At 37.6% G+C, this 24,578-nt stretch overlaps 2 protein-coding genes across 10 annotated transcripts in view; one reads left to right on the top strand and one right to left on the bottom strand.

The window, feature by feature from the left end:
- PAM (peptidylglycine alpha-amidating monooxygenase) overlaps positions 1–6,234 on the top strand; it is a 135,461-nt gene extending 129,227 nt beyond the window's left edge. For all 9 annotated transcript variants that reach the window (XM_026865663.1, XM_026865664.1, XM_026865665.1 and 6 more), the window contains 3 exons: positions 1,466–1,522; positions 2,063–4,779; positions 5,320–6,234. In XM_026865663.1, the coding sequence (XP_026721464.1) occupies positions 1,466–1,522; positions 2,063–2,232 (227 nt within the window). In that variant the 3' untranslated portion in view covers positions 2,233–4,779; positions 5,320–6,234. The remainder of the gene's footprint in view (positions 1–1,465; positions 1,523–2,062; positions 4,780–5,319) is intronic.
- Positions 6,235–12,035: 5,801 nt separating this feature from the next.
- GIN1 (gypsy retrotransposon integrase 1) overlaps positions 12,036–24,578 on the bottom strand; it is a 22,731-nt gene continuing 10,188 nt past the window's right edge. Inside the window, 8 exon segments of the mRNA XM_026865675.1 lie at positions 12,036–12,684; positions 12,686–12,861; positions 16,236–16,524; positions 16,980–17,147; positions 17,244–17,432; positions 18,095–18,400; positions 19,476–19,669; positions 20,564–20,704. Of these exon segments, the coding sequence (XP_026721476.1) occupies positions 12,562–12,684; positions 12,686–12,861; positions 16,236–16,524; positions 16,980–17,147; positions 17,244–17,432; positions 18,095–18,400; positions 19,476–19,669; positions 20,564–20,704 (1,586 nt within the window). The 3' untranslated portion in view covers positions 12,036–12,561.

Raw genomic sequence — 24,578 nt, 5'->3', positions numbered from 1 at the left:
AAAGAGAGAAGCTTACTGTGTCCCTTCCCTTCTCAACAGTTACTGTGACACTGCATACAAACTAAGAATCAGTGTGCACACAGCAAATGCATTCACCTGTGTCTTTAATATCACATCTCAAGCCACCACCTATTCAGAACATGTATATAGAACTTCAATTGGTGTGAAGCCAAAAATTGGTATCTCAGAAATAACTAGACTATATTCATGTTATTGTCTATATACATAAATTTTAATACTCTGAGCATAGTTTGATTTTCAGTTTGGGATCTTTAAATTGTTGAGAACAAAAGACTGTATGGATATTATAAAGATATAAGCACAATGTAATCAGATAACATTTAAAAGAGATGGTATCTTAGTGTTCACTACTACCTGCTGCATTTTGTGAGTCAGACATTTCCATAATGCACCTCTATCCATTGCTGTAAGAGCTTTAATTGGTACTTAGAATGTTACATAAATCTGCTCTTACTTGATATTATAACATTATTTTTGAGAAACTGGTAGACTGTAGTAGGCCTTTGATCATTACACTTGTTATGTTGTATCATATAAATAGTTTTATCAAGTTATTCTCATGAAGAGAAGCAAATGTATGTGGAAATAGACAAATAACAGTTCAGCCACTGACTAGGACATATTACAACACAGGACGTAATTCAGGAATCGAATATTGCTGTGCAACTGAATTGGATGTATTTTATTTGAAGATTTGCAACTTCCTGTCTCTCTCTGCTCATAGAAGTTTAGCACATCAAATGTGCTAACACTCTACACTATTGCAGTACTCTGTTAATGGACATGATCTATAATAACATGTTTGTATTCAAGCAGTGCTTTAATTTACTGTGTAATGATACAGTTACATTGGTAAAAGTAAACTTCTTGCACAAATTTATGGAAACTGAGTAGTGTGTAAGAAAAGACATTTTGGTCATGCCATTAAATTTTTCTTCAGATGAAGGATGGAAAGAGTTACCAGGAGGAGCATATAGGTTGTGAGGGGGGCAAGAAAGTTCCTCCAGAATACCTGAAGAAATTCACAACCACTGTCTTCTGTAAACCCAGTTTCTTGGGATGGGAACTATACCACTTCAATGTTAAGCTGTATTTTGCAGTGTGCTGGAATGTAGTTGTGCATATTATAAACGACAAGGTTCTTGTCCTTCCTGTAAACACTTAACAATACATAAATAAACAGTTGAGGGAATTAAATTCTCAGAAATAACTTATATGTGAATCTTCGTAATGGCTGAATTGGCATAAACTGAACATCCGTACTATGATACTTTTGTTAGGAATGATAATTTCACCTGAATCAAGTAGCTGGAAAGTATCAGTTTGGCTTCTTAGAGCTGCTGATCAATTTGTTGAATGTCTGTGCTTTGTATGAGAATATACAGATAATTATTTAATCGTATAATTTTTTTCTCTTATTTTTGAAATCTACCTTATTTTTCAGCTGATGGAGAACACAAACTTGATTCAAGTTCAGGCAGAATTTTAGGCAGACTTAGAGGTAAGTCTGAGTCATTGGAGAACTTCTAAGAACTCAGTAACTGGAGGTTTTTTTCTGTATTCACTTATAGTTGAAGAACAGATTTGATAGAACTTTCTCAGAGGAAGGAGTGGGGACAAACCTCAGGTGTTTTGTGGAAATGTCTTTTATGGTACCATTCATATGTCATTATCTGCCCGCTGAAAAGAATGTGTCACTACCAGTGGGAGAGCACTAGCTATAATAATGTTTGTGGATCTTGTGAATGAAGTGAAGTACTTCGAGACTAAGGGCAAACTGGTGGAAACACAAATAGCCTGTGTAAAGGCTTAATGGAACTATGGGTGCTGAAAAGATTTTGAAACGTCTACTTCAAAGATTAATTTCCTTCCTCTTTCATAATCTCCATACTTAGCTTTTGTGACTCATGTGCCGATCTTTAAAAACAGTTTCTGGAGGACACTTAAAATAATCTCCACTGTTACTGTTGAATGAGTAGGTAGATTTTTATTCCCCCTGTACAGTAAAGCAAACTTTATGACAAGCCTTTCCATTCCACAGGGAAAGGCGGTGGTGGCCTTAACCTTGGGAACTTCTTTGCTAGTCACAAAGGCTATAGCCGAAAAGGATTTGACCGACTGAGCACTGAAGGAAGTGATCAAGAAAAAGATGATGATGGCACAGATTCAGAGGGAGAGTGTTCAGCACCCCCACCAGCACCTTCATCCTGAAACCAGCCTTTGAGTTCTCCATTAATATGATTCAACCCAGGATGTCAGATTCCTTTTTCCTTAAGCACGTTTAAGATTTTGTGTATTTAATTGTAAACTGTACTAGTCTATGTGGGGCTGTACACTGGTTCCTTTAATTTTTGTTTGGTTTTAGTTCTGTTTTTAAGTGGAGGAGTGTATGGAAGTTCCATATCAGTGACGCTGTTTTTTATGTGAACGTCTTAATAAAGCAAAGAGTCTTCTAATTGCAGCACTGATTTAAAGCAGTAGTATTTTCTCATCTCGATTTGGGGATCTTGTAAATAAGTCTTACTATCTGCTTCATCAAAATATTTTTCCCATAACTATTCAGTTGCCAATTTCTGTTTTGTGCCTTTCCTCTTCAATGTCCTTAACCTGTTGCAGTACAGAGAAAATACAGTGCCACAAGAAAATGAAGCTGCTAAGTCTTCTTCTATTTTTTTAAAATCACTATCATGATATTGCATTGAAGGAAAGAAAAAAAGTGTCTATTTAATTCTTTTTCTTCCTCCTAACTTCATGTGTTTCTGGGATGTCTTATTTTTAGATGGTATCTCTGTTAGAACAATATTTTCAGAAGCTGAATGTAATTTGTGTAATAAAGTATTTGCAGAGCATTAGTCTTCAGTGTACTTTGGAATTTTTGCATCCTTTTAAGTTTTTTCTATACAAATTTGTAAAAGTTACACAGACCACTTAATACAGTAAAAATTTTAATGTCTTCTACCAGCAGAAAAAAGTGCTATTTTTTTATGGAATCTAGAAAAATATTTTGCTATATCATAAGGGTTTTTTTTAAAGACTAATAATTTACATACATGTACAAAGGCAAACTTAAAACATTTAAAGAGGAATTTTACTTGTATCATAAAACTGCAGGGTATTTAATAAAACTTGGTCAAGGCTAAGAGGAAACCTTTGTCTCAAATTAAATATGCAAAATAGTCAGGGTAGGCATCTAGTACTACTTGATTTGTAGTATGAATTTTCTTGTTTCTCCACACATCCTTTTTCATTTATATAACAGGAGTCCTCACTCCCCTAATGTGCTTACCTACTGAACAGGAGACTTGCAGAAGACCTGCTAATTATCCTGGCTGTATGAGTTATCTGAAGTGTGAATCATTGTGTGACATTATGATTTATCATTCTAGTTTGAGGATCAGAGCATGATTAATCTCCTTTTAAAGACTGCATTATGAACAGAGTGTACACAGCTGTAATTGCCACAGGGTTTTATGAAACAGCTTTTATTATTGTCATTGCAGGTGTTGAAATAAACTATTGCTAGTGTTGAGCTTGAAAAATAAATAGGTTTTAGATTTCTTATAACAGCACAATTTGCAAGGTGTTTTTTTGAGGGAATATGGGTAATGATAGGGGAACAAGAGATAAGATTGAAATTGCCATCGCAATTAAGGAGCTGTCCTTGCCACAAATATTATTAGGTGTAAGTTGATTCCTTAAGAAGCATTTTAAGCTTAAGTAGTTTTCTCACTGAGCAGTGCACTGTAGCAGTTAATGAGCATTTCTAGATCAATGCAGTAAATCGCACCAGCTCCTTGCTTGCTAAAGCTAGATTTATGTTTTCTCAGAACTTTATAACATGATAGACCTAAAAGTATTAGGATTAAGTGTGGGTCATGGTACACATAAGGGACTGTTCTTGCTGTTCTAATATTGCTGTGCAACCGAATTGGATGTATTTTATTTGAAGATTTGCAGCTTCCTGTCTCTCTCTGCTCATAGAAGTTTAGCACATCAAATGTGCTAACACTCTAGACTATTGCAGTACTCTGTTAATGGACATGATCTATAATAACATGTTTGTATTCAAGCAGTGCTTTAATTTACTGTGTAATGATACAGTTACATTGGTAAAAGTAAACTTCTTGCACAAATTTATGGAAACTGAGTAGTGTGTAAGAAAAGACATTTTGGTCATGCCATTAAATTTTTCTTCAGATGAAGGATGGAAAGAGTTACCAGGAGGAGCATATAGGTTGTGAGGGGGGCAAGAAAGTTCCTCCAGAATACCTGAAGAAATTCACAACCACTGTCTTCTGTAAACCCAGTTTCTTGGGATGGGAACTATACCACTTCAATGTTAAGCTGTATTTTGCAGTGTGCTGGAATGTAGTTGTGCATATTATAAACGACAAGGTTCTTGTCCTTCCTGTAAACACTTAACAATACATAAATAAACAGTTGAGGGAATTAAATTCTCAGAAATAACTTATATGTGAATCTTCGTAATGGCTGAATTGGCATAAACTGAACATCCGTACTATGATACTTTTGTTAGGAATGATAATTTCACCTGAATCAAGTAGCTGGAAAGTATCAGTTTGGCTTCTTAGAGCTGCTGATCAATTTGTTGAATGTCTGTGCTTTGTATGAGAATATACAGATAATTATTTAATCGTATAATTTTTTTCTCTTATTTTTGAAATCTACCTTATTTTTCAGCTGATGGAGAACACAAACTTGATTCAAGTTCAGGCAGAATTTTAGGCAGACTTAGAGGTAAGTCTGAGTCATTGGAGAACTTCTAAGAACTCAGTAACTGGAGGTTTTTTTCTGTATTCACTTATAGTTGAAGAACAGATTTGATAGAACTTTCTCAGAGGAAGGAGTGGGGACAAACCTCAGGTGTTTTGTGGAAATGTCTTTTATGGTACCATTCATATGTCATTATCTGCCCGCTGAAAAGAATGTGTCACTACCAGTGGGAGAGCACTAGCTATAATAATGTTTGTGGATCTTGTGAATGAAGTGAAGTACTTCGAGACTAAGGGCAAACTGGTGGAAACACAAATAGCCTGTGTAAAGGCTTAATGGAACTATGGGTGCTGAAAAGATTTTGAAACGTCTACTTCAAAGATTAATTTCCTTCCTCTTTCATAATCTCCATACTTAGCTTTTGTGACTCATGTGCCGATCTTTAAAAACAGTTTCTGGAGGACACTTAAAATAATCTCCACTGTTACTGTTGAATGAGTAGGTAGATTTTTATTCCCCCTGTACAGTAAAGCAAACTTTATGACAAGCCTTTCCATTCCACAGGGAAAGGCGGTGGTGGCCTTAACCTTGGGAACTTCTTTGCTAGTCACAAAGGCTATAGCCGAAAAGGATTTGACCGACTGAGCACTGAAGGAAGTGATCAAGAAAAAGATGATGATGGCACAGATTCAGAGGGAGAGTGTTCAGCACCCCCACCAGCACCTTCATCCTGAAACCAGCCTTTGAGTTCTCCATTAATATGATTCAACCCAGGATGTCAGATTCCTTTTTCCTTAAGCACGTTTAAGATTTTGTGTATTTAATTGTAAACTGTACTAGTCTATGTGGGGCTGTACACTGGTTCCTTTAATTTTTGTTTGGTTTTAGTTCTGTTTTTAAGTGGAGGAGTGTATGGAAGTTCCATATCAGTGACGCTGTTTTTTATGTGAACGTCTTAATAAAGCAAAGAGTCTTCTAATTGCAGCACTGATTTAAAGCAGTAGTATTTTCTCATCTCGATTTGGGGATCTTGTAAATAAGTCTTACTATCTGCTTCATCAAAATATTTTTCCCATAACTATTCAGTTGCCAATTTCTGTTTTGTGCCTTTCCTCTTCAATGTCCTTAACCTGTTGCAGTACAGAGAAAATACAGTGCCACAAGAAAATGAAGCTGCTAAGTCTTCTTCTATTTTTTTAAAATCACTATCATGATATTGCATTGAAGGAAAGAAAAAAAGTGTCTATTTAATTCTTTTTCTTCCTCCTAACTTCATGTGTTTCTGGGATGTCTTATTTTTAGATGGTATCTCTGTTAGAACAATATTTTCAGAAGCTGAATGTAATTTGTGTAATAAAGTATTTGCAGAGCATTAGTCTTCAGTGTACTTTGGAATTTTTGCATCCTTTTAAGTTTTTTCTATACAAATTTGTAAAAGTTACACAGACCACTTAATACAGTAAAAATTTTAATGTCTTCTACCAGCAGAAAAAAGTGCTATTTTTTTATGGAATCTAGAAAAATATTTTGCTATATCATAAGGGTTTTTTTTAAAGACTAATAATTTACATACATGTACAAAGGCAAACTTAAAACATTTAAAGAGGAATTTTACTTGTATCATAAAACTGCAGGGTATTTAATAAAACTTGGTCAAGGCTAAGAGGAAACCTTTGTCTCAAATTAAATATGCAAAATAGTCAGGGTAGGCATCTAGTACTACTTGATTTGTAGTATGAATTTTCTTGTTTCTCCACACATCCTTTTTCATTTATATAACAGGAGTCCTCACTCCCCTAATGTGCTTACCTACTGAACAGGAGACTTGCAGAAGACCTGCTAATTATCCTGGCTGTATGAGTTATCTGAAGTGTGAATCATTGTGTGACATTATGATTTATCATTCTAGTTTGAGGATCAGAGCATGATTAATCTCCTTTTAAAGACTGCATTATGAACAGAGTGTACACAGCTGTAATTGCCACAGGGTTTTATGAAACAGCTTTTATTATTGTCATTGCAGGTGTTGAAATAAACTATTGCTAGTGTTGAGCTTGAAAAATAAATAGGTTTTAGATTTCTTATAACAGCACAATTTGCAAGGTGTTTTTTTGAGGGAATATGGGTAATGATAGGGGAACAAGAGATAAGATTGAAATTGCCATCGCAATTAAGGAGCTGTCCTTGCCACAAATATTATTAGGTGTAAGTTGATTCCTTAAGAAGCATTTTAAGCTTAAGTAGTTTTCTCACTGAGCAGTGCACTGTAGCAGTTAATGAGCATTTCTAGATCAATGCAGTAAATCGCACCAGCTCCTTGCTTGCTAAAGCTAGATTTATGTTTTCTCAGAACTTTATAACATGATAGACCTAAAAGTATTAGGATTAAGTGTGGGTCATGGTACACATAAGGGACTGTTCTTGCTGTTCTAATATTGCTGTGCAACCGAATTGGATGTATTTTATTTGAAGATTTGCAGCTTCCTGTCTCTCTCTGCTCATAGAAGTTTAGCACATCAAATGTGCTAACACTCTAGACTATTGCAGTACTCTGTTAATGGACATGATCTATAATAACATGTTTGTATTCAAGCAGTGCTTTAATTTACTGTGTAATGATACAGTTACATTGGTAAAAGTAAACTTCTTGCACAAATTTATGGAAACTGAGTAGTGTGTAAGAAAAGACATTTTGGTCATGCCATTAAATTTTTCTTCAGATGAAGGATGGAAAGAGTTACCAGGAGGAACATATAGTTCTTGCCATGCAAACACATGTGGGAGCCTGTTTGAAAGCCTACATATGTGTTAGCAATACAGGTTGGGGGGAACATACCACTGCTGAGCAATTCAAAAGTAAATTTATTATTTAATTGCACATTAGGGCATACTTTTAGATTTGAAAAAACTGCATTATGATACAGTGCACAGTTTGTGTGGATTCATGTAACATACTGAAAAAAAAACCCAAGTACCAAATGTTCAGGTCAATTAAAATTAAGAGCCGAAACAGGGCCACTCGGTTTTCTATGTAAAATAGATGCTAGTAAAGCCTAGGGTTTTAAGCACTCTGATATGCCTTTACGTGGGTTTTTTTTCCCAATTCCTAAATGTGAAAATATTTTTTTCCTATTGTGAGTTATCAAAATTTGTTAGTAAAATTCACACTCTTCTTCAAACTCCTCTCCAATACCTGTGAAAAACTTATTCATGTGCATAGCTAAATATTACTGGCAGAAAAAAAAAAGAGGGGAGCTAATAGTGTACAGGAGGATTTTAAATATCCAGTGGCAGCTACTCATTCAATTAAAACCTGCAAACTTCCTTCCGTTTCTGGACATGGTGGCTGGAAATCCTCAAGGAGCATCCCGCTGGGTTTGTTACACACATACTTGGAGAAGTACAGTGGAGCAATTTGTTCCTAGCAAATATTCAGTAGTAACAGTTCAGCAAACTAAGGAAATTAATAATTACCAACTACTTTTATTTTTCAAATTGAAACATCTAAACTACTTTTTTAAAACTATTTTGTCAGAATGGGGATAAGACAACCCACATACCTGCCCACTGCTTTCCTTCATGCATTAAAGCCCTACCCTGCCCCCCCCCCCAAGTTTGTTACTGCTTTCTTCAGCCGTAGCATAGCCTAAAACTGCAGCTCAAGAGAAAATTACTTGCATTAAAAAGAACTGAATCCCACAGTTCTGCTGTTTCCTTGAGTTGGGTTTCAGGTTACACATAAGGAACTGAAGATATGGCCTTTTTCCAGGCATTTGTACAAGAGATCCTGCAAATTGCAGCCAAGGTTTAATGAGCACCTAAAGGTGCTCAGTTCTTAGTAAGCTTAAAAGCTATATTGAATGTTTGCCACAGTTGGTAGTTATAAACTACTTAGTGCACAAGGAAACTATTTTTGTGCTGTAATTCATGTGAAAGGGCAATCATGCAACCATCACACAATGCAGGTCACATTGCTCTCAGAAATTTATGCTTCCATAATTATCAACTGGTGACAGTTCTTGCTGTCACCAGATGGTAATTTTGCTGAGAATGTGGTTTGGGAAAGAAAGACTCGGAGAAACAAACCTTTGCACAGCATGTTCTAAAAGGATCACATTTTCATATTCACTGTGCTGCAGTGTGCAGGATGTGGTCCTGCAGGGACAGGCTGCCACCATGTGACCAGAAAGGCAGAGAAAGTCCAGGCTCCTCCAAAATAAATCCCTAATGTCTGTGGAGGTAAACATATGTATCTCTCAAGATTAATAGTTCCTGAATCAAATGTTTTAAAATTAAGTTACTGTCTGGTTACTGGTATCTGGAAGAGCCTTCCTTTTCAAAGGGAAGCTTTTTGTGTACTGTTCTCAGGCCAACAGACAATGACAGCTGCTGATATGCCTTGCTGGGTTTCCATGACTTGGTAAGGATCTAGAGCTCACACTTTATTTTTAGCTAGTCCAGTAAATTAACTGAAAGCACCCAATCCACTCCAATCCTCCAAAATATTCCATTAGTTATTTTGAAAATACCAAGGTCACCATTTTGACACTAGGGTCATTAAAGTAATGATGGTCTGCTGCAAAAGGTCATTGATATAGATGCTGCACCCGAGCAAATGAGTAAGGAAACTTATCTGATTCTTAAAAGTGGTATTTCCAGATTTGTTAACTGCTTGCCATGAAAAGCAAATCATGACTTCAGCAGGAAACATTCAGGTCTAGAGAGAAGGAAAATAAAATAAAACTGGAAAGCAAGAAAACCTTAACACAGAATGGGCAAATGCTACACAAAAGTTCAGGAAGTATTCAAACAGGAGATAAAAGGTTTTCTTTCCATGATAAAACACTTGAGTCTTTGTACAGTCTTTAATAGCAGATATTTTTTAAGCTGTTCTTCAAACTGAGCTGGTAGGTAGCACTACTAGCAAACCTAAAAGTTAAATGTTCGTAGTTCTGTGCTGGGAAGTATGAAGAAATTTGCACTTTTTGTTTAATGCTGTACTCCCACCTATTCCTCCTCTCTAAACAGCTTGCCATGAAGGGGCATAGGCTCTTATTAGAAAACAATTTCTAAGAATTCTGTTAGAAAAGTCTTATGCTGTTGTCCTATCAAATCAAACCTGAGTGCCAGTGAAAAAGAGTACAGATGGACATTCATCCCAGTTGGTCAGAACAAACCAAAAGCAGGCAGGTCACAACTCACAGCAGTCATGAGCAGTGAATGCTTTGCTATGGCAAGGTACAAGTTCCTCTATGCTTCCCCAAGCACAGTATGCTGCTAGTAATGTCTCAGGTTTCCTGGTGGGGTTTTTTCAGTTTCCACTGATTGTTTTTCACATCATTAGTTTGAAACCCCAGTATTTTATTTCAGTGAACCTTCCACATGCAGAGAAGGTCCCATTTAGGTGCACTCAAGAAGCACTAATGCCTGCTTGTTAACACAGAATCAAAACTACCAGGTAGCCTGAATGATCAGCATTATACAGTACATTAAATGTTTCCTGGTTTTCCCATTCTCCTGTCACTGTAGCATTTTCACTCCAATACAGCTATAACAAACAATTACACAATACTTGCATTGACCCAGAGCTTCCCCAGAAAGCAGCTCTGCTGTACTGTGCACAAATAAAGAAGTGATCAGTTGGAAATAAAAATCAAGAGTGATTTTCTTTTCACCTAACAAAGCAGAAAGAAATTTTAAAGAGAGTTCCCTTATTCTCTCATTTTATCCCTGACACTCTTTTTTTTCTTTTGCATGCATTATATGTGTGTTTATGTATATATATACATATATATATATATATAGCATGCACACATAAACAACTTATCTAACAATGTAACACATCCATCCTAGCAGAAGATGTCACTTTTAGTCATCATAGCAGAAGAAACAAAGGTACATACAGAGGAGCAGTGGTTGACTTAAGAAGTCTGGGCCTCTGTTAAGGATTAGTATAGGAACAATTTAAGCTGCCCTGTCATTATCATGACAAGAACCTCCAGTGCCGATGGGACACAGCACACAGATTATTGTCTTTAAACTACTATTTCACGGAAAAAACACTGGATGACCATAGTGCTTATAGCTGCAAAAAAAAAAAAAAAAAAAAAAAAAAATCAAAGTAAGGCCACTGTTTACAATTACTTGTTATGTCATACTTACACATGGAGATTTTTTTCTGCTGTAACTAGTTCCAACAGGATTTCCTAGCATTTTGTTTTTAAACAAAACAAAGGTATTTCACCTACTTTTACTTTCTTGACTGTACTAGATGACTACAAAGGTCAGCTGTTCTCAGGGGACAGCACAGCTTGGGTGTAACAGCAGGCTAACAAAGATGGGCTTCTCAGCTTGTGTATGTTTGTCAATGGCAACACAAAGCCAGTTCCTCTCCAAGTGCTACTTGGATCTAACATAGAAGAAAAGCCTGTTAAGCTGTCATCCCCAACCACCTTCCACCACCCTCTTTCTGAAACAGTCTCAATGGAGAAAAAGTACATATGTAGAACTGGATTTTCAGAAGACACAAAATACTTTTGACTATAAAGTACTTCTCATTTTAATTTTAAGATAGGATCTCATCATAATGAGATAACCACAGCCTATGGTATCAGAGACATTGCACATTAGGTATGGTTATCTGAATGTTATGTACCTAGTCAGCCTTGAGGACCATGTCTTGTTACCCAAGATTAACTGCAAACTCTTAATAAATAGTACTTTCTTTCACCTGTGCTACAAGTCACACAACTTCCATCAGCAGAGATGAGAGGGAACACACATAGTTCAGAGAGTGAGATAAGAAGATCTTCCACAACGAGATAGAAGATGCTGAATTTCTAAATTCAGTTTTCTTCTTTCTGTCAGTACCCTATAAAAAGAATTGACTTGCAGTCATCAGTTTTTCACATCAAATAGTTACTGTTCAGATGACTTTGAAAGGTAGTCTTCCAAGCAGAAAATCCAGAAAGTGACAACTTATTCAAGAAATTCAGAGAATAATTTCACCTTTCCTAGACTACTGTCCATCTAAATCTCCAAACCTGTACTGGGTCTAGGAAGATGTAAACATAAGGGATGTTTGTGAAGAACACACAAATGAATGCTGACTGCTGTTAAGATTTTGACATGCCTGAGAAATTAAAATTGCTCATCCTAGCAGAGTTTTGATGAGTGGGGAGCAGCTGAAGTCCTTATTGTTTTGTGCACAGAACATGGACTTGATTTTGGCAGCTTTGCTGTTTTGTGAGATCACATAGCTGTGGGTTAGACCAGACATGAGCTTCTCTATAGTGAAGGCAAAAATTACATCAAGTTCCTTAGATTATATTTATCCCACAGTATCTTTACACATTAACAATGAGTCATTTAAGAGTTAATGAAAAGGTCATTACAGTGACATGATGCACTGGGTCCTGAGAGGATAACAATAAGGTACAACCACACTGCCATTCTACCAACAAAATCTGAAATTCAAATGCATGATAAGAACACATGCTTTTACTAGGTCATGCCTGTAACAAGTGAGTACTTCTCAACACCCACCTAATTTAACCACTGGACACCTATAATGTACTTAAAGTCATACAGTAGTAGAATATGTGCTTTTACTAGGTTGTGCTTTTATGGTTTTGGTAACAGAGCAATGCCTTCTTAATGTCCGTATGAATTAACCAGTGGACATCTGTGATACTCCTAAAGTAGTAAAGTGGATTTGCCTAAGGAATTTGGAGCTATTACATTTTTTTTGAGTCTGCCACAGAAGTTCTAAACTGTTTGGCAATGAAATGTGACAAAAGACTATTCTTAAGTATCCTCTGTTTTAGTCTGAAGTGTCCAACAAGGTGAAGGCCATTGCTCCAGCTTTGCAGTGTTTGATTCAATGCAATGATCTTCTGTCACCTCCGGCAGATGTTCATCAGCTGTTGATAACTTGGTCTTCGCAGGCTGGAGGTGGCATTTGTACAGCAGACGTGACACTTCTGGTGTAGGCTTTCATTTCCCCTTCAACAAGAGAGTCTTGTTGGCTTGGATTATAGGATCTTTCAGAGAAGCCAATATAGTCATGGTCAATAACTACTGCACCTTGTAAAAAGTAGTGATTGTCTGTAAAAGAAAAACAGCCTTAAATTAGATCCTTCAAGCCATACTTAATATATTAGTAAGGTGCTAACTTACTTTTCAAAACAATTTTGTAAGATGAGAAGAATATTTGAGTGGCAGCAGTCTGATAATGTGCATTTCCTATTGCACTAAGCATCAATGTTTGGCTGCACCTCACTACATCCACAAAATAATGATACCTTAAATGAATGGACATGCGGGTTCTTCCATTTTGTGCACACATAGAGAAATGTGGCTACTCCAAGCTTTTGATGGTAAGTCTTAATGCAACACAACAGGCTTTTTTAAGAATTAAAAAAAGAAATAGACAACAATGGTGATTACTACTGTATAGTACTACTGAGCTTTTCTTCTATTCAATATATGGTTACAGTGTTTAACTTTTCCAAATGAGTTCAAATAAAATTATAACAGTCTGATCAGACAGTGTAACTGTCAACACAGTGTTAATCCTTCTGTTTTGGAAGATGAGGTTAGGCCCATCTTCTTGCTCACACAAGAACCCTAGTATGAAATCAAGTATTCTGTTAAGAACCATTAAACAGTATCTCTATACAGGGAACTTCAAATTCCTTTATGAGATGTAGGTCCAAAGAGGGACATTTGTGGGATCTACTGTGGAGATCTACTGAAACTACACTATTCTGGCCATTATTTCTCAATAGATGTGTCCTAAATCTGCATATTTGCATTCCTTGAAACATTTGAGCACTGGACCTAGAGGCCTTCTCTTGAGTTTAATATTTAAACCAAACTACACTCAAACAAGGAAAACAAAACATTGCTTCAGACTCATAAATTTATGTATACATCAGGTGTCCTGGAAACTCTGCCTCACTGTAAAGACTGTCCTGGTTTCAGCTGGGATGGAATTAATTTTTTCTTCTTAGTAGCTAGAATAGTGCTATGTTTTGGATTCAGTATGCGATTTGGTATGAGAAGAATGCTGATCATATGCTGATGTTTACAGTCATTGCTAAGAGATCAGAGACTCTAACTCCCCATGTCCTGTCCATCCACAGGTGTACAAGCTGGGAGGGGGCACAGCCAGAGCACCAGACCCAAACTAGCCAATGGAATACTCCAGATCTTGTAATGTCATGCTCAGTATACAAAAGAGGAGCAGCTGTGAAGGAGAGGACTCTCTCTCACTTCCAGGACTGTGATTGATGGATGTTGTTTTCTTAGACTCACTAGCTGGGAACGGGCTAGGTATCAGTTGGCAGGTGGTGAGCAATCACATTGTGCATTACTCATTTGTACTTTATTATGGTTATTATTTTATCGCAATTACTAAACTGGTTTTTATCTCAACCCATGAGTCACTCTTTATCCATCCAATTCACTACCCCATTTCCTGGGTGGGGGAAGGGTGAGCAAGCAGTTGTATGGTGTTTGGCTGCTGGTCAAGTTCAAACCACGTTGAACACCCAGGTACCAAGCAACCCAAGTACACCCAGACTGCAAATCTGTGATGCCTTTACCAACAGCTCTATCAATGCATTGACTCAGGTTTTATCTTTAGACTAAGAGTATTACAAAAGGTTACGAAAAACTACCTTGCTTCTGATTGCCCATCCTTACATGCAAAAGATTTTTTTCCTGACATGAAAACTTCCAAACTCACACATCAAAAGTGTTGATAGATATACTTCATATTTTTGGAGTAAGGTAAGTAAAACACTTAATAGCACTTACAAAGCTGGTAGGCAAAGGCCACAAATACCCTCATCTAAGATGTACTTTTTCCACATTTATTTCAGAGAACACTGCAAATGCTTTGTTCCCATCCAAGGCGATGCCACCGGTCTGGTGAGACAGCCACCAGACTTACACCACAGCAGGGAATAATGTTGCAGATAAAAAGAGTCTACCCCTGCTCATAAAGAGAAGTCCCTAGTTACTAAAACACACATGTTCTTTCATGGATGAAAAAGATATCTGTCATTTCTATGTAATTCACTGCTCAGTTTCACTGCTCTTATCCAACTGAAATAATACTTTATTGATTGCTGTTAGGCTGTTTGATAAAAGCTGGCAATTATTTTGGCAAAGTCTGGTTTACCTCTCTGCACAATATAAATTTTAAGATTTGTAACTATTCATAATAGAGTGATTTTTTTTGACTGTACCAGACAACTAATCTTTAGTCACTTCCTGGGAAAGGAAAGAAACTATGTACTGCTTCTGCAGTTGTCAAGTTGGAGATTTTCTATGTGCTTGAAATGCATGTGACTTTCTCCTTATGGATGAGCAAATTAATGAGGAACCGGAAGCCACAGAGTGATCACCCAACAATAAAAGTAGCGTCCTGGAGACATAGGAAATCTGCATCTTGGTTATCAAATCTGTAATTGACAACTGGCATAAATATCAGCTTTTCACATGGAATTTGAGCATTAGTTTCAGCTTTAAGAAGTGATGGAAAAAATTATCATCTCAAAGTAGTTTACGCATTTTCAAGAACCAAAGCATAAACACACATGACAACAGGGTGGGAACTGATCTACTTTTCAAGAATCCTGAATCAAAAAGCAGCTTGTTCTGTGACAGATCTTCAAAACGCAGTATTCGTTTTCGTCAACATGCCTGCAGTGACTCAAATACAGCATCAACAGAAAAAAAACCCAGCTACCACTGTTGAATTAACACCACAGAATTTCAAAAGGACACACTGAATGTGTAAGAGCAAGTAGCAGTTGATTACTTAAATCTTTGGGAATTTCTAGCGGTCCTAACTGTAGAGCATGACACATTTAATTCTTCAGTAGCACAATTTAAAATAAACTCTCCAAAAATTAGTTCTCTGTTGTAGTCTTTCTATTTTAAGGCTTTAGAAGATACACTTTTGTTGTTAAAAAAAAAGAGTCAAAACGTGCCCTTGGAACCAGTCAAAGCAAAAAAAAAAAAAAGAAGAAAAAATTAGGTTTCCCTTTCACAGGCAAAATAAATGCGAAAACTATCTACTTCAAAACAAAAACAGTCAGAAAATGCTCTTTGAATACAGTTCAGTCTGATTATATTTCTAGCATGTTTTCACCAGTCAGCATGAATAGGGCCAAACTATGTATCAGAAACAACTTTAATGGAAGCTATTTTTAAACAGACTTTTTATGTGACTCATTAACTCTGTTCAATGCTCTGCATAGGTTTGAAACCACACACTGTACTCCTTACTGAAAACTGCCATTATTACATTATTACTCAGTTAGTTTAAACTACATGTTTAAACTAACTCACATAGAGTGAATGATACTTATTTACTCCGATAACCTCATCTAACACCAAGACACAGCAGGAAAGTATGTAAACGCTAAAGTTTTATACATATATATATATATGAAATACACACACACCTTTTTCACTGGACCCTCTTATATATGGCTTGAGGTGAGACATCTTGATGGGTCTTTTCAGCCTGGATCCTGTGGCATCTCTTAATATTGCACAGCCATTATCCGTGATATAATCTATAATACAAGGACCAACCCATTCCGACTGGAAACGACCATCTTTCCACCAGTTTTTTCTTTGCCTGAGGACTTCATGACCAACTTTAAGTCGAAGGGTATTTAGTTGCTTTGGCTTCCTTTTGACAGTGATTTTGTTTCTGATATTCTGTTCATCTGAAGTGTTTTCCTCCCCCTGCAGAGAGATACATATGAATTACATTTTCTTTTTCCAAAAGTAATCATCTATTTTCATAACATTGGTTGATAAAGCAGAAGCATAACATTAAGTGGTTTCAGATGTGTGTAACTGGTAATATGTAGGGCTGGAAAGTTCTGAGGAAACTGATTGTATCTTCATAAAATTAATAGTCCTTATGCAGTGGTTTTCAGCCTGCATAGATATGTAGCCCTGTAAGTCAGATATGAATCTCTTAGCAGCAGGTCTCTTAAGGTATATCCTCCAAATACAGATGAGAATTGTTACACTGGGGAACACAGGCAAAGGGGAAAAAAAAACAAAACCAAAACAACCCACCAAAAAAACAAAGCTCCCCATGGCTTTAAAAGGTTAAACTTCACACCTCAACCCTTTCCATCTTTTCTATCTTCAGTCTTCTTACTAGTAAAACTTGAATATATAACATTTACCTGGCAATCTGAGGTCTTCTCTTCTTCCAGTGCTTGACTGGCTTGTTTAGTTGCTTCAAATATTTTTGCAAACATACTGTACTCTCCTTCCACACATATATTCATTGGCTCAACAGCATGTGGGTTACGATTAAACATTTGGACATATGGGATGTTTTGATCTGGCTCCTATTTAAATGGAGAGAAAAAAGCAAGCAAATTTAGCATACAGCTTTGCAAATATGTTGCTGGACTTCAGCCAAAGGAGGAGAAACCTTCACATACCAAATTTGTCAAATTGAAAGCATAGGCAATAGCAGACAAATGTTCATCCCAATTATCTGGATGGTTAGTGCAGTACTTCTTAAGGAAAGCTTTGATTGTTTTGCATGTTCTTTCATTTATATCATCTGTCTGAGGATAAGACAATACAATTTGTTTCATTCCAAACAGTGCAAACAGTTCTTCATTTATCTTCAAAAGAAAAATAAAACAATTACTGAAGGTTTTCCTCTTCTGTATCACAGTTCAAGTAAGCAAACTCAGTTTTCCATCCCCTTTGTTGATATGATGGTGACTGAGCAAAAATCTTAAGTACATATATATTCGCACTTAAACAGTCCAGGACTGAGAGTGAGAGCTAAAGGAATCCGTATGACTTAGGTGACAGTAATCAAAAGTTTCTAAATACATTTTGCTGCTAACTCAATTTGTCATTTCCTCTGTATCATAGGCTCACAATTTCATCATCTCTGAGAGGGTCAAAGTCTGAAAAATCATGTAAGACAATGACAAAAATACCTTTAGCTATGTGCTACTCTGGACAATATGGATGAATGCAATACAGCATGTTGGAATGTGAAAGCTTGTGCCAGTTCAACTGAGTTGACAAAACTTGTACTATGACTGTTAGGAAAACATTTTTTCCATATCCAAAGAATAAAACCCTGGGAAACATTGCATAATGTCACAATTACAAATAAGTGGTTTGTCATTTTCTGTATGTGCCTTTTTAAAAAAAATTTAAAAGTATTTACAGTCTTTTTCAAGAATGGTCTAAAATTCATATTTAATAGAAGAGAAAAAATATTTTTTCTTGAAAACGAAAAAAATAAACCAGCCACGGAATTACTTGCCTGGTAAACAAGTTCCTTCCCTTGATCAATAGGCATTTTTTGAGGTGGCCCATATAAGAAAAATACATTTATGATTGCCTTAGAAATTTCAGCTGCTGAAGTGTCATGCAGTGGCAGGATAACAGTCCATCTTGTAAACAAATCTGTCATCATTATGATGTACTTATGGCTTCTGTTGGTAATATTAAAAGGTCCCATTAGGTTTATAGTGACTGCTGTCCAGGGGTACTCTGCTTTGATAGGGTGTGTTTTGGGTTCTGTGGTGGTTGTATTCTTTGCCACTTGGCAACACCGGCAAGCATACACCTAAAAATCAGGGAAAATGCCATCACTGCAAAAAATCAGGGGAAATGCTATAAATAAAAAGTTATGGTGAAGGTTTAAGACAATCAGTAGGATCATAGGTCTCCACTATTGCCCTGTAAGTTACGTCAGACCAGGCAATGCAAAACAAATTCATTTTATCATCTTCTGCATAATTATCTACCCTTAGATTTTTCAGCCCCCAGAATAAAACCAAAACCAAACAGTGAAACCCAGAAGTACATGTGCAGGAATTCATAGCTAAACTCTCCCCGTTCTGAAGACACTAGGGTCTTCAAGTCCACAGTATAAATTTTAATATTCATTACCATCTGTAAATACTAAAAGAAGTACAAAGCAGCTGGGATGCAAATAAAGTCCCGGTCCTTCCCCTTTTAACTATTGTGTATGCTGTGGTGGAAAAACATTGGCAGTGTACATACTCTTCCATGCATAACATGGATCAGCTTTATCTACAAAACAAAGCTCCTTTGTTTAAGTCTGAACTGAAAGCAAAGACTCATGTTACAGTTGCACATAAAACCAGACTATTCAGGTGATGCAGCAAGTTGACAGCAACAGGCATTTGGTCTTAAATGACATTCACATACAGTTTCCTCAAGGATCATATTCTGCCTGGAGAACTTTCCCAAGCAGTGATTTGTTTAACTATATCCAGAACACATCTAATTGTAAGGCAGAGGCACCATGTTCATATTGTTATCTGCCAGAAGCCCCTCTGGTCACATATCCTTGGAATGGTACACTGCACCCTAACAAAGATGTTAAGAGTCCTTGCAAGAGAAATATCTTTCAAAGACCAGATATGCCCTGCATACTTAAAAACAATACAGCTGGATCCCCACCACTCAGTAACATACAGCAATATATGCAAGTCACCTAGTCAGTAATAAGAGGAAAAAAAGGAAACACTATGCCTCATGAAGACCATTTTCAATTTGATTATGTTTCCTCATCATGAAACAGTATGGGTACTTGCTGTATCAAAGTCATATGATTACAAAATGTTTACAACAGGCTACATTTAAAAAAATACAGTGTAGCTATGAGACCATACCCACTGCTTGACATCATTTGTTATAGAAGTCCAGTAGTAATTAGATTCCACTAAAGTCAGTGTCCTTGATATGCCATGATGAGTACCAGCAGCATTTTTGTGGCATTTCTCAAGCACATTTTTCTTCTCTTCATCTGAAACAATTACCAGGCGCATTTGTTTTCTGTCTTTTCCAACATAGAACAATTTATTTTCTGAAAGAAGAAAAGTACCAGCAATTTATATGCAATGTTTTGTCTTTTGCTTAGTTTATTAAACTACTGGGCATGATTCAGTACAGAATTTATTAAATCAACTTCAATTCACTTCTGTGTAAATGTAGCTTCTTGTTTATAAATACTTCAATTATTTCCTCCGAAGAACCAATTGTTCACTTAATCTGGACATGAGGCATTACAAGGGCAAATCAGAATGCAAATAACATTCCCACAGGAAGCGTGACTGAAACACAAGCTAATGCTGGGGATTGGAAAGGGAGGTAGAACATGTTATGAGACTTATTGTTTGCTTGCCAGCAACCTGACATTGCTATTTGCAGCTTTAACTCCTTCCTGCCTTGTCTCTACATAGGCTCAGCACGTTTGATGGGATTGAGAGAGTACAACAGACTACAAAGGCTCATATACCTCCTTGCAGGGATAAAATAAAACTGGGAAAGGCTGGTAAGCTCTAAGGTGGCAGATGGCAAAGCCATTCTTGCACATCATTCTTGCATTCTTGCCCAGCCACATACAGCATCCTCCAGACCAGACCAAACACTCATTGTCTACAGCTGCAGAACTGGACTTCTTTCTGTAGTCCTTTGAATTATGGATTGCAATAGCTTCATATTTCCACAGTATCTAGAATGAGGGTTGGCTTTTACATTGATATATAAATCCCTCCCAGAAAGTACTAAAGCAGACTGAGTCCCATTTCTATAAATATCCTGTTACGTATTAACAAGGGTTAAGGAGGGTGTTTGTTTAATAGAGAATGTATATTAAAGTCATGTGATACTACAGTGCAAAATCCCACGTTTCCTTTGTATCAGCAAATCCTCAACTAAAACCCTATTTTTAGAGCAGAGTCTGAGAGAATATATTTACCTTTGAAAACAAATTTTTTGGCTGCTCTCCTGATTCCACTTCTTTCACTTGATAACGTTGTGGGATGATACTCCCCTGTTCGCTTGTAGTATGCAATCTGTTTCAGGTGGAGTCCACCGTTTTTTCCACTACGGACCATTGCTAACCTGACAAAATGCACAGTATTTGTTAGATGGAACAACTGTCAAAGACACAGATCTTCAGTTTTTATTAATTTTTTTGTAGTTCAGAGGTATCCTGATAATGTAGCATCTAAGAAGATGTTACACCACCCACTGCACTGCTCTTGATATCCCATGCTATCAACTTGAGCAATAAGGAACACTACTTGACACACCGATTCTGTTCTAAGCAAAGTTGGTTTTGTCAACATGTATTTTAAAACGACCAAACAATGGGCACTTCCACTATATTCATTGGCCAGGGTGCATGAAAATGAGACCACAGAGAAAGAAATAGTTAGGCTCATTCTAAAGCATTTGCATAGCTTTCAAATGCAGTCATGTTAGAGATCAGATTTGTCAAAAAAACAACTCTAATTGGAAAAAAACACATAAGACAAACAGGAAAAAACAACTCCCCAGACAGAAACTGATAGAAATTTATTTTGTTCATTAATTCATCTGACAATTAGATTCTGAAGACCCAAACCAGACTCTGCATGCATGGTAACAAGTCATTCTTTGACAAGGGCTGAATCCCCCGATCACATTAATAAACTGAAATGTCATTAACAAAATGCGGCATTGGTACAGGAAATGTTTGGGTCTAGCAAAAATAGCATTAAAATAATTAACAATTAATGACAAGCAGAAATATTCACAGGCAAAAGAAGTCATGCAGGCTCTACGTGATTTCAGTTGTTTTGGGTTTTTTTTCCAAACCTGCTCTGGCAACGATTAAGATGTAGATGGAATGACAGTTTGATCCTGCTCTAATTGATGTCTACAAGAGCAGAATCAGGCTTGGGGTCTGCCATATCATAATTTCTTAATGAATGCTGGTTATACAATGCATTAAGCAAATTTCTTCCTTATCCTGCCAGTGTCCCAAGGCTTGACAATATGAAAACAAATAGCTTGCTAAAGAGTCATCAGGGGGGGTGTGCATGCCCTATCTGCTAAACCACATAGAGTTATGGGTAAGTGACAGCATGCAGGCACTGGGGAATCTACGTTAGCTCCTTAATAAGGTGATGCTCTTTTAAAGTAAAATGTGTAAGTCAGGATGTTCATTTTTGAATTTATAGACTCTCACCTACCTTTACTATACTGGGTGGGAAGGAGGTAGATCTCTAAAGAGTAATTATGCTGAATTTTATTTAACTGAGCAGCCATTGAGTCTCAAAGGAAAAGGTACAGATAACTAAAGAGACCATTTTACATCTAAGATTTGAAAATTACCAAGGACGCCGAAGTTTGAACCAAGAAAGCAAGCAAGCTATCTGTAAAATCCCTGAACTTGAAGCTCCAGACGAGCTGCATGCCTTTCTGGGAATGGTCAGATGGTGACACCTTTGGATTACTAATTATGGACTATTAGTAAAATCATTCTATCAACTGCTGAAAAGAATGTTCTACAATGGAATAATGTGAGTAAGGCCACATTTAAGAGACTTAAGGCATCTTTAATGTGAGTCCCAGCTTTGAGTTTACTTGACCCAACTAAGGCTTCTGAACGTTCACACATGCCCTTCAAGGACAAGGAGTAGCCCTTGAACTTCTGACCCAATTTTTAGGGCCTGAACAGAGAGCTGTTGCCTATTTTTCCAAACAACTAGACACCATTAGCCATAGACAGCCAGGATGTCTAAGAGCAGTAGCTGCAACTGTGATACTGATTACTGAGGCCCATAAATTGATTTTGGCTTAGAAAGTGACTGTGTATGCTCCTGTCCTGGTTTTGGCCAGGATAGCTCTACCTGGTCTTGATAGGTCTACCTTGGTCTGAGAAGAAAGAGAGCTGTTTCAGTTTCCCAGTCACTTGCAGGATTTCTGGTGCAGTCAGGATTGATACTGGGGTCAGACTACATACCACTCACTGGTCAGTCAGCCACTATTGTATTTCACTCAGTTTGGACTTACTGTCATTACTGTTGTTTTCTTACTACCACTATTTTTTTTCTAATTCAACCTACGAATTTTTTTTTTTTTTTTTTTTTTTTTTTTTTTTTTTTTTGTCCCTCCCCTATTTCACCCAGGAGGAAGTGGGGGGGTAGAGAGTAAAGGACTGGCCACATAGGCATTGGCTGCCAATTGAGTTCAAACCAGGACAGTCTTTGGGCACCCAACGTGGGGCCAGCAGTTTGAGAAAACAGATTTTATCACTTGCCAAATGTATTCCCCATGCTGTTGCTCACCTTCCCTGAGAGTTGGGTTAAGGTTTTGTTTCTGTTGTACTATGTGAGGCTCTTCGATGATAGCATGCAGTCATCGGTCCTGGGGCTATTTACAGTTGTGTTTGAAAAATTCAGGAATTTCAAATATCCTTGGAATGTTGACAGTAACATGATAACATCTTACTGCTAGGAGCTAGTGTGTTCCTGCATGTGTTTCAGGTTTTGTTCAGCGTTAAGCAACTATTTAAGAGGATCACTTGGAAACCTACCCCATGGTTGGAGAATTATGAGTGGCTGGGGGTGTGGAGTAGCATGGGCAAGTACCTAGAACAGTGGGCACCTCTGGTGTTTTGGAACTTCACTCCTGCACGGGTGCAGAATCCTGAGGAACTAGTGGAATATTTGGAAAAAGTATGTTGTCACCCAGAGGTGTGCCTTCCAGAGGCACGGATCACTGCAACATGCTGGGGCCTAGCCCACACTTACCGAGTGCTATTAAACACTGTTCAGCACCCTCAAGAGGAAGAGAGTCTGGTAACAAAGCAACAGAAACTGCAGCCACCACAAGCCCAAGGACAGGCACTGCAGCTGAACCAGAGAACCAACACATGACCATGTCAGTTGCTCCCATGCAGAAAAAAAAATACACAAGAAAATCTCCTTGCAGTGTACAGGGTGATGATGAATGAGGCCCATCACGAGAACAGGAGTAGAAGGCAGAGCCAGTGATAGTCACCCAATCCTTACCCCTGAGTGAGTTATGAGACATGCAAAAAGATTTCAGCCACCATCCAGGTGAGCAACTTGTTACCTGGCTGCTGCGGTGCTGGGATAGCAGGGTCAGTAGCATGGAACTAGAGGGTAGGAAGTCCAGACAGCTGGGATCCCTGTCTAGGGAACGGGGCATTGACAACACCACTGGAAAGGAGACACAAAATCTCAGTCTCTGGAGGTGATTTCTGTCAGGTGTGAGGGAGAGTTATCCTGCAAGGAAGATTTTTGTATGTCATCCAAGTAAGTGGACCACTATGGATTCAATACTTGAGGGAGCTAGCTGTGAAGGAGACAGTTTACTATGACCCAGATAACACACAGCTGCCCACAAATCCAGATGAAGTCCAGTGCACCCAGCCCATGTGGAAGGTTTGTACTGAGCACTCCCTCATCATATGCCAGTGCATTAGCAGTAATGGACTGGGGAGACAAAGAGGGACCAACAGTAGAAGAACTGGCTCACCAACTATGACAGTATGAAGAAAGTCACTCTTCCCCCCTCCTCACAGCTGTGGAGAAATTACCTCAAGATTTCCAGCAGTTTGAAGAGGCTATGTCCTACTGCCCACCTGCATGGACTAGAATCTCAGCTATTAGGAGCAGTCATTTCTCTACTCAAGAGAACACACCATGGCACACACCATAGGGGAAGCTGTGGTATTGCCTGCATGACCATGGAGAAGACAGGAAGAAGTGGGATGGAAAACCTACCTCCCTCCTAGAAGAGTGGGTATTTGAGCTGGAAGGAAGAACAAGTACAGAACACGGTTCCCTTCAGGAGAAATGCTGTTCTGGTTTCCAGTGATCAAGTGCACAAAAAGAGCAGAAATGTCAACTTTGCTCACGATCCTAGGAGAAGAACTTCCGACTTGTACTCACAAGAAGTGAATGATCAAGATGAGG

Source organism: Athene cunicularia (genome assembly GCF_003259725.1).
Source record: "Athene cunicularia isolate RWA chromosome Z unlocalized genomic scaffold, athCun1 chrZ_part1, whole genome shotgun sequence".
Classification (NCBI taxonomy): domain Eukaryota; kingdom Metazoa; phylum Chordata; class Aves; order Strigiformes; family Strigidae; genus Athene; species Athene cunicularia.
This window is presented reverse-complemented; position numbering and strand designations above follow the sequence as displayed.